The sequence below is a fragment of the Saccopteryx leptura genome, chromosome 1, assembly GCF_036850995.1.
Source record: "Saccopteryx leptura isolate mSacLep1 chromosome 1, mSacLep1_pri_phased_curated, whole genome shotgun sequence".
In the NCBI taxonomy this organism is placed as follows: domain Eukaryota; kingdom Metazoa; phylum Chordata; class Mammalia; order Chiroptera; family Emballonuridae; genus Saccopteryx; species Saccopteryx leptura.
Genome location: NC_089503.1, coordinates 317389639 through 317403755, shown reverse-complemented (window position 1 = coordinate 317403755; position 14117 = coordinate 317389639). Strand labels below are relative to the sequence as shown.

Sequence of the window (14117 nt, the reverse complement as noted above, 5' to 3'; positions counted from 1 at the left end):
TGACCACAAGCAGAGGAACCCTTCAGGACCCTGTGGGACAGCCAAACCTCCTCCCCCCCCAGAGGGGACAGGGGGGGCAGTCTTGCCTGGCAGGTAGAGAGAGACAGGATCTGGCAGGCAGACAACCTGAGAGGGCTGTGGCACCAGTAGCCCCAGGCCTGGCACAGAAGACAGACCCGTAAGCTGGGTGACAGGTCCTTCCCCGTGTAGGCCTTATCAGTGCATCAGACAGGTGAGGAAGCTGCATGACTCACTCCAGAAACCTTCAAGTGTGCCTTTAAGGGGTCTCCACTCAAAGAGGGGACAAACAGGAGCAGCCACTCCTTGTAACTGGACACCACGGGTGGAAGGCGAAGAGTCCCCCCTCCACCTCCAGCACTGACTGGGCTCCTGGAGCGAAGGCTCTTCAGCGGGCCAGCTGCGCATTGGTGAGCACGGAGGAGAGGAGTAAACCCCCGTGCGCACACAGGGACTTGGCACCCCGCCTGGTTTTTATGGGTTTTCTGTAAATTCACCATCCCATCTCTGGGCGAGGCTTTTCATCTCCCAGCTTACTGGCGGGCTGAAATGATTTATTGTGCATTAGCATTCTGCCTTTGTTCCATTTCTGGGAAAAGTAGTACACTTAGTGCAGGAGCCTGTTCACGCATGGCCCCACTAAATTTTAAAATGTTGTGTTTCTAACACTTCTCTTTAAAAAAAAAAAGTGATTCTATGGGTTTGCTTTCCACATTGCTCAAGGCAGCAAGCCCCGTCCTCCTCACCAGTCCTCCTTTCCCTAAGCCAGCCCTGCTTTGCATGCAGGGGGGCGCAGGGGTGTTTGGGGTGGGTTCGCTCAGCCCCAGGCTCACCCTGTGCAGCCACACTGATCTCCCTGCCCACCACAAACTGCAGACTGTGTCCAATGTCTGAGGCAAAGAGCTTGCCTTCATAATAACCTAAGATTCTGCTTTTCTTCTGCTTGAGTCCTGCTCTATACTGTATTTGACAAGTATTAATCTACGGGGACCTCTCCCTCATCTCCAGGCTTTTGTTTCTGGAGAGAATGTGGCGTGTCAAGGTTGGCATGGCAGCAAGTGGCACTTGTGTTCCCAGTGCACTTGTGCTCTGTTGAGCTCCCCACAGGGTGCACTGACCTGGCACATATGCAGAATGGCCTCCACTGTGGGTCATGGTTAGCCCTCTCTCTCCTCCCACCCTCCTGTGTCTGTTGATCGTGGTGTCTCCTTGGCATAGACACTGAGACCGTGGGAGGTTGGGCTGCCGGGACAGCAGTGGAGATGGACAGAATGAGTGTTAGGGATGGGCCCAGCCATGGGGTGTGGTCAAGGGTAGGGCCCAGTTGTGAGGGTGTGGTCAAGGGTAGGGCCCACTATGGGGCCCGATGAGAGGTAGGGACAGTGTAAGGGTGTGGACATGGGCAGGGCTCAGCTGTGAGAGTGGTCAGTGGTCAGGGGCAGGGCTTGGCTGTGGGGTATAGACAGGGGTGGGGCTCAACTGTGTGGGTGTGGACAGGGTGGGGCTTGGCTTGGGCGTGGCTGAGGGCTTTCTCCTCCCTCTCCCCTCAGTGCATTCCTTTCCTACCCTGCCAATGTCCCTTTCTAGGACCTGCCCAGTGTCCCTGGGACTGGAGTTCTCTAATGGTCTCAAAGGCTGGACTCCCTGCGACCCCAGTGTCCTCAGCCTCTCCCCACCACCGCCTTCCTCCTGTTCTCACACATCCTTCTGTGCCCCAGCGACACTGGCTGGCTCACCAACATCTCCAGAGGCCGGGATGCTGTCTCTCAGCTACCCTGGAAGTTGACTTTCTCTTCCTGGCACTTGGTCACTGGCCAGACACACCTGCCCAGCACAGGACAGAACAGAACAGACTCCCTCATTCCCATTCCTCCTTCAGCAGAGACAGAATCCTCCCTGAAGTCAGTGCAGGCACCATGAGCTGGATCTTGTTTACCACTGAGCTCACAAAGCATGAAGCCCTCCCTCAGGCAGCCCACACCTGCTGGGCCTTGGAGACCTGGCCGAGGGTCAGGGGTGGCAGGCTAAGGCCAAGATCATGGTCTGGGGGTCTCTGCCTGACCAGATCAACTCTACAATATTTAGCTTTAAATTAAATGCCAACATTTCAAAATTTAGAACCATGACATGAAAATACGGGTTTCCAGCTTCTCCTGAAAACACTGGGGGCTCTGCCACCTCTTGTCCCCAGGCTGCGCTGGCTCATGGCACCTGTCTTGGCTGGGAGGGGTCCCCATTCCACACAGGGAGGCTGAGATGCTATGAGGGTTGGTGCTTAGCCACTCTTGGGTGAATCTAGTACAAAACACAATTAACTCAATGTCCTTGTTCCAACCTGCGACCCTCATATTTGCAGAGTGGCCTGTTTGGTCATTTCCCTCTCCGCCCTGTGCCCCTTCAGTGCAGGGGTGGGGGCCTGGTGGCTGGTGTTGAGCCAGCTCCTCTCTCCGCAGTTCCTGTGCACGGTGATCGCCATTGCCCTGCACTACGTCTATATGAGCACCTTCGCCTGGACCTTCGTGGAGAGCCTGCATGTCTACCGCATGCTGACAGAGGTGCGCAACATCGACGCTGGGCCCATGCGGTTCTACTATGTTGTGGGCTGGGGCATCCCGGCCATTGTCACAGGTGAGGATGCTCAGAGCAGCCCTGCTGGGGTGGCCAGGGCTGGAAACTGACCACCAGTGGAGGGACCCATGTGACATTGCTGGCACAGGAACCTGTGTCAGATGAGCCAGCAACCCCAGACCGAAGCAGAAGAGCTCTCTGGCCTCCTCTCCCTTCTGTGCCCAGTTCAGACATGGCCCCTTCCTGCAGAGGAGGCTCCAGCCCTGCACACTGATATGCTCACATGAGTGTAATCATTCCATGCCTACTGGGGGACTTGTATTCTGTTGAGTGTGAGTTCCTTGAGAGCTGGGCCTGGGTCTCATCAGGGTTCTGTCTCTGGCTCCTAACAAATAAAAACTATGTCTTTCCACTGCATGGATGGATGGTGAATGAATGAATGAGTGATGGGCAGATAGGGGATAGATGGGTGGATGGATAGATAGATAGATAGATGGATGGATGGGTGGGTGGCTGGGTGGTTGGATGGATGGTGGGTGGATGGGTATGTGGATGGGTGGATGGGTGGATGGATAGATGGATGAGTGGGTAGATGGATGGATAGATGGGTGGATGGATGGAGGGATAGGTATGTGGATGGATGGATGGATGGATGGATGGATGGATGGATGGATGGATGGATGGATAGGTGGGTGGTTGGGTGGATGGATAGGTGGGTGGTTGGGTGGATGGGTAGGTGGGTGGATGGATGGGTGGATGGATGGATGGATGGATGGATGGATGGATGGATGGATGGATAGGTGGGTGGTTGGGTGGATGGGTAGGTGGGTGGATGGATGGGTGGATGGATGGATGGATGGATGGTTGATGGATGGATGGATGGATAGGTATGTGGATGGGTGGATGGATGGATGGATAGATGGGTGGATGGATGGATGGGTGGTTGGTGGATGGATGGATGGGTGGATGGGTGGATGGATGGATGAGTAGGTAGATGGATGGATGGATGGACGAGTAGGTAGATGTATGTATGTATGTATGTATGTATGGGTGGATGGATAGGTATGTGGATGGATGGATAGGTGGGTGGATGGGTGGTTGGGTGGATGGATGGATGGATGGATGGATGGATGGATGGATGGATGGATAGGTGGGTGGTTGGGTGGATGGGTAGGTAGGTAGATGGATGGGTGGATGGATGGATGGATGGATGGATGGGTGGGTGGATGGGTGGGTGGATGGATGGATGGATGGATGGATGGATGGATGGTTGGGTGGATGGGTAGGTGGGTGGATAGATGGGTGGATGGATGGATGGATGGATGGATGGATAGGTGGGTGGTTGGGTGCATGGGCGGGTGGATGGATGGATAGATGGATGGATGGATGGATGGATGGATAAGTGAACAAAATGGCAGTGCTTGCTTAGCACACTTCTCACTAAGTACCAGAAAGACATAGTTTGCTTCCTGTCAGGGAAGACCACACTTCTATTCACAAAGAGCCAAACCCCTTCTCCTCAATAGGCCCTGAGTTCGAGGGAAATCTGAGGCTCATAGCAGCGGGAGAAAGGGTGCTGCCCCGGGGTTCTGCCCAGCAGCCATGCTGGGGTCAGAGCCAGGGTAGGTCACGTCTCTCCTGCTCTCCACAGAAGCACCACCAGGTGGATTCCTCAGCCAACTCTGCTTCCTCCCAGACAGTCTGGGCACCAGGTGGCCCGTCTGCCTGTGCTCTGAGGGACCCTTAGAGACTGTTGTCACCTCCATATGGAGCTGCTGAGGCATGGGCAGAATGGGCCCCCGTGGGCAGGTGGGGCCTCCCTTGCCAGCAGCCCCTCCTCTCAGACCCACAGACTGAACATGGCGGACATGTCACGCCTCCTGTTTCTACGCAGTTCTAGTCACTCTGAGGAAGATGGCTGACTGGTGGTCCCTGAGTCCCAAGAACCTGGAGGAGTGAGGCTGAGGGGCGAGGAGGGGGCAGCGGTTTAGGAGCCCCCTCATGCCCTGAAACCCCCCGTAAACGGACGCAGTCATACTCGGGTTGCCGGGCCCAGTCAGTACCACTAACGTTACTTGGGTTTTTATTATTATTATTATTACTCTTATTAAGTTAAGCTCAGAAACCACAAGGTCAGGTTTTATTTACCTCAGATGCTATGAATAGAAATGAAGAAGTAAAATTAAAACAATCTGCTGAATTCACAAAGGGGCCACTGACAGTAGGCTCCCTGGTTTTCTGTGCCCCAAACAAACTTAGCTCTGATCCTGCTCTGTAATGTACCCCTGCAGCTGCTGGCTGCAGCCCCGGGAAGGGGACTCGCTCCCTCCCGCAGGTGAGCCCCCATCTGTAAGTGGACGGCAGTCCCTGGTGGGTGACTGCACGGCGACCCCAGGGCCAAGCTCAGGAGGGGGTAGGACTGCAGGCACCTTCTAAAGGTGAAGCTTGTAGGGCTGCTGTGACAAAGTCCCGTAACCTGGGGTTTGAAAAAATCAGAAGTTTATTCTCACCCAGAATCGAAGGCAAGGTGAGGGCAGGGCTGCTCCTCTGGAGGCGGAGCTGAGGGGGCCTCTGCCCAGGCCCAGCCCTTGGCGTGGAGGCTGCTGCAGGTGTCCCGCGGCTCCTGTCTGCCCACCATCCTGTGACCTCTCCATGTGTCTGTGTCTCAAACCTCCCTCTCCTTCTCCTATAAGGACACCAGTCCCTGGATACACGGTCCACCCTGGTCCAGTGTGATCTCATCTTAGGATCCTTGGCTGATCACATCTGCAAAGACCCTGTTTCCAAATAAGGTCACTGGCACAGGCTGTGGGGGTCAGGACTTGGATGGACAGATCTTCCTAGGGGATGCCACTACAGTAGTAGGGGACAGGAAGAGGGAGTGAGAACACCCCAAAGTCACCGAGGGTCTGCAGCAAGGAACCCTGAGGGAGGTCTCCAGCAGCCAGGGCTGCACCCAGGGGCTTGTTACAATAGCAACGGTACCTTGAACACACCTGACCCCCCCCCCCCCCCCCGCCCGTAAAGTCACTTGTAGGGGCCAGACCTGGATATTCCCACACTGTCCCCCACTGTCGCTGACTACACAGGATATTTCAGTGTACATGTTTTCTGGTGTAGAATCCTCAGAAGGGTTGCTGGGTGGATCCTGGTCGGGGTACATGTGGGTATCTGTCTATCTCCCTTCCTCTCACTTAAAAAAAAACACTTAAGTCTTTTGCAAAAGAATTGAGAATGATTCCCAGAGGACTTCGGGCCGAGATGGAGGTGCTGACTGACCTCAGCCGGGGTTCCTACATGTGACCTTGTCACCTTTTCCTGCCTGGACACTGTGACCAAGCTGGCCAGGCATGGGTGGTCCTGGCCCTTTCTCTTTTGCCTGTCCATGCCATATCTGTGTGTGTGTGTGTGGGGGGGCAGTAACCACCTTGGGCATCTCGTCCACATGGGGCTGGATGGAGCAGAGTGTCTCCACCCAGACCCTGTGAGAGGGTGGCGGCCACGTCTGCCAGACACCAGAGCAGAAGGAAGGGCAGGTTGTCAGGCGTCGTGGGCGCCTGGCCCAGCCCAGGCACCCCGATGTCCAGGGGAAAGGGTGGGAGTTAGGAGAGGGTGGTGTCAGAGAAGGTCACAGAGAGGATCAACCAGGTCTCACCTACTACTTTCTCTTAAACAAAGTCTGTGTTGAATCCCAACGTTCATCCGATAGTTCTGCAAGGACAAGGTTCACCTGTAGCTTGTCACACGGTTGTTAGAAACCATGGCTGTGGCTTAAAAGCCTTAGAAAATACAACAAATGCCTCATCTGCACAGCACTTGGGAAGGTTGAACAGTTTGTGTGTGTGTGTGGTCTGACTGCGTGTACATGTGTGTGGTGTGTACATGTGTGTGGTGTGTACATGGGTGTGTGACGTGGGTGTGTGTCCACCAAGGCCCATCATGGACACCCTGTCCTCCTGGTCCCACTGCCTGTCCTTGTCTCTCTCTGGTCTCCCTCAGCAGCCCCGGCCCAGGTGGGCTCCTTGTGGCTGCCCGGCCCATGTGGGCAAGGTGGGACTGGGATTTGACACAGAAAGAGGTTTTGCTCTGACAGTACCTGGGCCTATGTCACACCCCAAGTGTTTATCTTGGGCTCCTGGCCCTTCCCTCTGAGGGCGACACTGGGGCCCCGGGTTCCTGCCTGGGTGGGGCTGGGGATGCCCCACTTGTGGACACACCTACCCAGCTGGCCCTCAGGAGGGTCCCCTCCGAGGGTGTGGCCCTCACTCCCCTCTCGACGTCCAGGACTCGCGGTGGGACTGGACCCCCAGGGCTACGGAAACCCCGACTTCTGCTGGCTATCCCTTCGTGACACTCTGATCTGGAGCTTTGCTGGGCCTATCGGAACAGTTATAATTGTGAGTGTGGGGGTGGAGGCGAGGAGGTCTCAGAGCCCGCAATTCCCGGGGACGTGGGAAACCGGGGTGCCCCCGGGCGCTGGCTGAAAGGGGTGTTTGGGTGGCTGGGTGACCGGCTCCTCTGAGCGGCCGGTGGGGCAGGAGAGGCTGATCTCACCCTGATGAGGCCTCGTCCTCAGACCTGCAGGGTCTGGGTTCCAGTCCACGTCCACTGTGAGACTGCTCAGCATCCAGCCTCCGGAGGGCCCCGTACAGGCGGGCGGGCTAAGACTCCCAGGCCTCTCATCCCAGCCCCACTTCCGGAGATCTGGCTTCTGAAGTGTCTGGCTTCGGAAGATCTGTGTGACAATATAGATGAGCTGGCCACCTGATTTTTTTTTTTCAGGTCAATACAGTTATTTTTGTCTTGTCTGCAAAAGTCTCCTGCCGACGAAAGCACCACTACTATGAAAGAAAGGGGATTGTGTAAGTTGGTGCTACAGCAGATGGGTGGGTGGGACCTGGCACCGGGACCCCAGACGGCTGGTTTACACGCCAGGCTGAGCCCGGTCGAGTGCCTCTCGCCCAGCGGGCCAGGCCCCTCGGCCACTGCGCCGGTCAGCTGTGGCGGCATTAGGGATGACTGACTTGGCCAGTCCAGGGGACCGATGACAGGCGGGATTGATGGGGAGAGGCGCCCATGTCTGGACATTGTGAGGAAAGGGAGGGAGGCTGACCACAGCAGCGGCCAGGTCGGGCAATGGGACAGCAGCCCGGACCAGGGAAGGGAGCACATTCAGATGCAGGAGGTGTTCAGGATGGAGGGCCGCACTTCTGGTCATAGACTTGCTGAGGGGAGAAAGGCTTTAGCAGTGATGCCCGGCTCTGTCCTCCTCCCCCAGATGGGCAATGGTGATGGTAACAAATGCAGACAGGAGGCGGGAACAATGACAGCAACTGGGGAGAGGTGCCGATGTGGTGCTGGGACTACAGGAATGGGGGAGCTCCCCAGCAGAATGGGAGCCCAGCAAGGAGGGAACCTGCTATGTTTGGGGGTTGGGAGTGGAGAGAGGACCCACAGCAAGCCTCAGAGGGTCAGGCAGGGCAGCGGGAGAGCTGAGAAAGGGTCAGGGAGACAAGGACAAGGGTGTCCAGTGCGCTGGGTGACACGTGCCAGGAGGTGGGCAAAGGAGGGGCTGCCCAGCCACAGAGAAGAGAGCTTGGGAAGGTTTGGGGAAGGGAAGGCTGGTGGGTGCGTGGGTAGGTGGCTGAATAGATGGACCAGAGCGGGGGGGGGGGGGGGGGGCGCTGGGAGGGAGGAGGCCTGGAATCACGCCCCGCCCTGCCCCCAGCTCCCTCCTAAGGACCGCCTTCATCCTGCTGCTGCTCATCAGCGCCACCTGGCTGCTGGGGCTGCTGGCCGTGAACAGCGACGTGCTCACCTTCCACTACCTCTTTGCCATCTTCAGCTGCTTACAGGTGAGGGACTTGCTGTGGTGTCTGCTCAGACCATGGGTGGGATGTCTGGTGAGGTCATGGGTCACCTGTGCTGCTTCCTCTCTGAGATGCCTCGACCCTGGGTGGCCAAGAGTGTCCCCAGAGAGAGCCTCGACCTAGCAACCAGGCTGTGTCTGAGCTCTGGATAGGTGGGACCACACTGTGGCTTTGGTTCTAGTGCAGCCACAGTGTGTTCAGGGTGACAGCAAGGCCTCACTACACACGGTCCTGCCACCAAAAGGAACCTGTTGCCCCAAACACAGCTCTGCCCAGAGCCTTCCTGAGCCCCTTCCTTGGTCCTCCTGCATTGTCAGGGCACTGTCCTTCACCTGGCCAGTAAGGGGGTTGCTCCCCTCCCCCAGAGTAAGTCTCATTAGTGTCCCCAGGGAGGGGTGCTGGCCATTCACAGTGCACACAAGGAGCTTCCCAGGAAGCTGGCTAATGAAGTTATGTGGGGAATTCTGGGTGGCCCTGGACTGTGGTCTGGGATGGGGCCCTGCAGTTCCCACATGCCGGCTGCCCTGCCCTGTTCACCTGAGGAAGCAGGAGCCCCTGCAGGAAGAGGCTGAGCGTGGGCCTTGGCGGGCGTCTCCACGGCCATAGCTGCCGGCTGCTCTGGGCACTCGGCTCCACGTCCTGGCGGGCAGAGCTCTGCGCCCTCAGGCTGGCGGGGCCCTGGCTGCTTTGCTGACCTGCTGCCCCTCCCTGCAGGGCCTCTTCGTTCTCTTGTTCCACTGCGTGCTCAACAGGGAGGTCCGGAAGCACCTGAAGGGGGTGCTTGCTGGGAAGAAGCCACACCCAGATGACTCGGCCAACACGAGGGCTACCCTGCTGACGGTAGGAGGCCCCGAGGGACACCCACAGGGCCTGGGGGCTAGCTGCTCCCCTCACCCGGGGTCCGCGTGAGGGTCTGGACCAACGAGCATCAGGCACAGGGCCATGGTCTCAGTGCCCGTCACAAGGGGGATGTCACAGAGCCATCCATAGAGCACAGCGTCAAGCCTGACTTGGTGGCGTCTGTCATAGTCACAGCCCTGCTTTTCAAGGTCTCAGGAGGACGGGGCTCAGTTGGCCAGGACCCCCAACCAGAAGTTGTGGCTGAGGGGGGAGGCTGTCGACTGACCGCAGTGGGGGCCAAGCAGTGGCTGTTTTTCTCTTGGTCACAGCGAGGCTCCTGTGCCTGGCAGGATATTGCCAGGGTACCAGCACTGGGGCTTGCTGTGGGGATAGGGCACCCTCTGCTCCCTGGTGCCCTCTGCTCACCAATAACCACCCCCCTCCCCCCAGCGCTCCCTTAACTGCAACACCACCTACAGCGAGGAACCACACATGCTACGCACGGCTCTGGGCGAGTCCACCGCCTCTCTGGACAGTACTGTCAGGTCAGGCCCGAGCATCGCTCTTGCTGTCCTGACGGGTGGGGGTGGCCTAGCTCTCGGAGCAGGTGCAGGCTTCATCGCCGCCGTCCTGAGCTGCTGGGGGGGCCCCGGCCGTGTACCCACTGTTCTGGTAGACGATGTTTCCCAGTTCGCTCAGTCTCTTGTGGCAGAGAGCCTTCCAGAGCCCAGGGCCATCCAGGTACCTTCAGCAGGTGTTCGGTGATGGCTGGCCACGTCATGTGCCCCCCTGGGCAATGGTGCTGAGCCCAGCCTTCCCACCCTCTCTAGGGATGAAGGGGGTCAGAAGCTCAGCGTGTCCTCTGGACCAGTGAGAGGCGGACAGGGGGAGCCCGACTCATCCTTCCTCCCCAGGAGCACCAAGAAACCCCACGGTATGTGTACCCTGGAGGGTGTCTCCTGTCAGCCTGTGTGTCTGCCTCCCAGGGGGTGTGGGGGAGCACATCTCGCTGGCTCTTGTCTGTCTCACAGTCTCTTCATCACTGGAAGAGGTGTCTGAGGCTGAGTCCTAATTGGAGGGTCAGCAGGGACCCTACTGCCTCCAAATGCTCAGGACCTCGGTGGCTCCGCTCTGGCTTCGGCAGGAAGCCCATTCCCCTGGCCTGAGCCCTGTCCTCCCGTCCAGCTGCAGGTCATGATTCAGACTCCGACAGCGAGCTCTCCCTGGATGAGCAGAGCAGCTCTTATGCCTCCTCCCACTCATCGGACAGTGAGGACGACAGGGAGGAGGCCGAGGACAAATGGGACCCAGCCCGCGGCCCTGTCCACAGCACCCCCAAAGGTGAGGGAGTGGGCACAGCAGGCCAGGCCTGCCTCCCAGGATGCAGAACTGCCCAGCCAGGGGCCAGAGGCCAATGGGAGGTACTGGCAGGGAGAAGGCCCCTCCTCACATACACAGAGTCCAGGCAGACTAGTTTGGAGGGTCTTGCTGGGGACTCACTGCAAGGACCCCACAAACCTGACCCCACCTGCTGGGGGGTGGCCAGCAGGGGCTCCCAGGTGTTGGGGTACAGTGGGGGGATTTACAGCTGGTGCCCCTACTGTCAGGACCTCTCTCTGGCTGAGCCTTGGTGTCCCCACCTGGAGGGTGTGGCCCTGCCAGGCCTGCAGGTCAGGACCATTTAAGAACTCAGGACACACACTCCCAGTGGAGGGACAATCAGAACTTTTAAGGTGGGGCCTCCCTGCTTGTTGATGGTTGCCCCTGTGCCTCAGTAGACGCCGCAGCCAACCACATCCCTCCGGGCTGGCCAGATGGGAGCCTGGCCGGGAGCGACAGCGAGGAGCCCGGCGAGAAGCCACACCTGAAGGTGGAGACCAAGGTCAGCGTGGAGCTGCACCTGGACCAGCAGGGCAACCACTGCCTTGAGCGCCCCGCGGACGGGGAGAGCGGAGGCCCACCCAGGCCTGTAGCCGCACCCTCCACGCAGCCCCTGGAGCAGAGAAAAGGTGCCTCTGGGTGGAGAGGGCCCTGCTGCCCCAAAGCACCTGGTCCTGAGGGAGGGGAGGGCGGCGGGGTGGAGGGACAGGAGCTTTGCCTGTCAGCTGGGGCGGGGCCTGTCAGCTGGGGCGGGGCCTGTCAGATGGGCCAGAGCCTGCTGACACGTATGGTGGGGTGAGATGAAAGCAGGTCCTGGTCGCAGGGCTGGCCTCCTGGCAGGCAGAGGTGACCATCAGACGCTACCAAGTGGGGCTAAGACCCAAGGAGGGAGACCCAATGGTGCAGGGCTTCTCAGAACCGCAAGAACTGCCCCTTCAGAGCCTCCTGCAACCAGCAGGCCAGGCTGACCGTCCCCTTCTCAATCCCCCACCTCCCAGGCATCTTGAAAAACAAAGTCACCTACCCTCCGCCCCTGACGGAGAAGACCCTCAAGTGCCGGCTCCGGGAGAAGCTGGCTGAGTGTGAGCAGAGCCCCGCATCCTCCCGCTCGTCCTCCCTGGGCTCCAGCGATGGGGTCCGCGGCCCCGACGGCGCCATCACCATCAAGAACCCGCATCGGGAGCCCGGGCGCGAGCACCTCAACGGCGTGGCCATGAATGTGCGCACCGGGAGCGCCCAGGCCCACGGGTCCGACTCTGAGTGAGTAGCAGCAGGGGTGGCCCCGGCCAGCCCTCCCTGTGTGCGCTGTCCCTGGACAGTGGTCAGAGGCCTGAGCACCGGGAGCGCCCAGGCCCACAGGTCCGACTCTGAGTGAGTAGCAGCAGGGTGGCCCCGGCCAGCCCTCCCTGTGTGCGCCGTCCCTGGACAGTGGTCAGAGGCCTGAGCACCGGGAGCGCCCAGGCCCAGGGGCCCAGGCAGAGGTGGGGTAGGGTACCTCGGCCGGAGGGGCTTCAGTGCCTGCAGGAAGAACTGACCACAGGGAGGCAGACTTCCTGTCCTGGGTGACTGCCAACATCGAGCCTAGGGTCATTACTACCCCATTCTGTGGTTGAGGAGACTGAGGGTCAGGGGAAGCTGCAGAGGCGAGGAACAGGAGATTCTCTCTAGACTGGCCTGCTGACCTTCCCATAGCTCTTCCCTCCTACAGACTTCCAAGGGCAGGGCTAGGTCTTCTAGTGTGGCCTTCCTAACACTTAAAGAATGAGTTGGGTTGCTAACCTTGATTCTCATGCTCCAGCGTGAGGCCAGCTCTGCAGGGACATTCGGAGGGGCTTGGCCGTCCAGGTGGCTCTGACTGTTGGGTGCAGGCTCAGCCTGCCCCCTCTCCTGCCTCCTCCCGGTGTAGCTGAGTCCACATTTAGGCTTGCACTCCCTGGAGCCCCCAGGCATCCCCTGCCTCCTGAGTGGGGGGGGGGGGGTCCGCCCCTCATGACCCAAGACCTGGCCCAGCTCTTGGCTTGCCATCCTCGCTGACCCCCCGCCCCCCGATGGCTTCTTCCCACGCGCAGAGGCAGTAACGAAACTTCAATTTGAACCATCAGGAAACTGTGAGACCAGCCCATCACCTCCACCCAGGCTTGTGCCGTGTCCTGGCGCCCTTGGACCTTGGAGCCCGAGGGGCCCCTGCCCATGGAACGAAGCAGGCCCGGGGGGTTGCTGAAGTGGCAGCCCCATGACTGGTGTGACCAACAGTCCAGACCTGGAGCCCTGGGCAGCCTGGGGGCTTGGGGCCCAGCCGACCCCGTGACAAGTGCCAAAGGTCACAGGCACGAGAAGGCGTGGACTCCTGGGCCAGCACAGCTGTTTTCCTCAGACTGCAGATGGAGCCATAGTGAGCGCTGGCCTCCTCAGGAGAGGGCCCAGCACAGGGCTGGCCTTATGTGAGAGGAACTGCCAGGCCAGGCTTGCCAGTGTTTGGGGAATGCCAGGCACAAACCAAGGACCATGGTCCAGCCGTCCATGGGGGCATCTCCCTACAGTCCAAGCCCTGGACAGCCTTGTGCAGAGGTGCCCTTTGTCTTAAAGTAGATCACGTCCGTTTGTGGAACAGGTGTAGATATTTTCACATTATTTGTATGGAACTGTGAGAAGGTGAAAACCTGTATTTTGTATTTGTACTGACTGTCGATACTGGGAGATCTCTGGAACCACCTCTATTTTCTATGTAAGGAACAGTGCAGAGTTGTACTTGAACTTGGTGTGCATCGATGCAGCTGGTGTCCCAACAAATGAAAGGCAGGGGTATGTTGGGAGAGAGGTTGGAACTGAGGTTCCTCTGCTGCTTGCGCCACTGAGCAAGGTGCTTCGGGCGTGACACATACAGCCCGAATTCACAGCACGCCTGTGTCTGAGAAGTTGGCCCTCAGCTCCCACCTGCCTCAACAGTTGTGGCTCCCAGCCGGGGCAGTCTTGGCCTGGGCAGGACTCTAGGAGCCCTGCTGAGGTCAATGCAGAATGCAGGTGTCACACGATGGTGATTTTCACACTGGTCCTTCCCTGGCGTGCCCCATCGCTGGGCCCCACTCTAAGCCCTGCAGGGCCTCCTTGGCTCCCTTCCCAGGGGCCTGGTGCTGCAGGTGGGAAATTCTATTGTCCCTCTGCCTGGTCTCTGTGGCATCTTAAAGTGTCCACATGTTCCCCAATTCAAATGGAGGTCTGAGGTCTTCCAGGATGTCGCATTCCTTCCTGCCAATTTTCTAGCTCTTATAGACTCCAACTTGCTCCGGGCAGGCTGGGGTCCCACCCCTCCCAAGAGTCTGTCCAATTACTTCATTTTGCTTCAGATGGCCAATTGTGCAAAGGGACAAAGCCACAGCCATCCTTTCAGTGGTTACCAAGCTGTTTTTTCTTTGGAAACCCATACCAAGGACTGGCTATGCC

General features: G+C 58.7%; 1 protein-coding gene across 4 annotated transcripts in view; it reads left to right on the top strand.

The window, feature by feature from the left end:
- The window catches only part of CELSR1 (cadherin EGF LAG seven-pass G-type receptor 1), a 137719-nt gene extending 124236 nt beyond the window's left edge, over positions 1–13483 (top strand). For 2 of the 4 annotated variants that reach the window (XM_066358711.1, XM_066358709.1), the window contains exons 25-35: positions 2472–2646; positions 6871–6983; positions 7369–7448; positions 8315–8441; positions 9171–9296; positions 9747–9841; positions 10127–10230; positions 10482–10637; positions 11072–11305; positions 11675–11936; positions 12746–13483. In XM_066358711.1, the coding sequence (XP_066214808.1) occupies positions 2472–2646; positions 6871–6983; positions 7369–7448; positions 8315–8441; positions 9171–9296; positions 9747–9841; positions 10127–10230; positions 10482–10637; positions 11072–11305; positions 11675–11936; positions 12746–12770 (1497 nt within the window). In that variant the 3' untranslated portion in view covers positions 12771–13483. The remainder of the gene's footprint in view (positions 1–2471; positions 2647–6870; positions 6984–7368; positions 7449–8314; positions 8442–9170; positions 9297–9746; positions 9842–10126; positions 10231–10481; positions 10638–11071; positions 11306–11674; positions 11937–12745) is intronic. The other 2 variants (XM_066358710.1, XM_066358712.1) reach the window with 2 other exon arrangements.
- Positions 13484–14117: the final 634 nt, after the last annotated feature.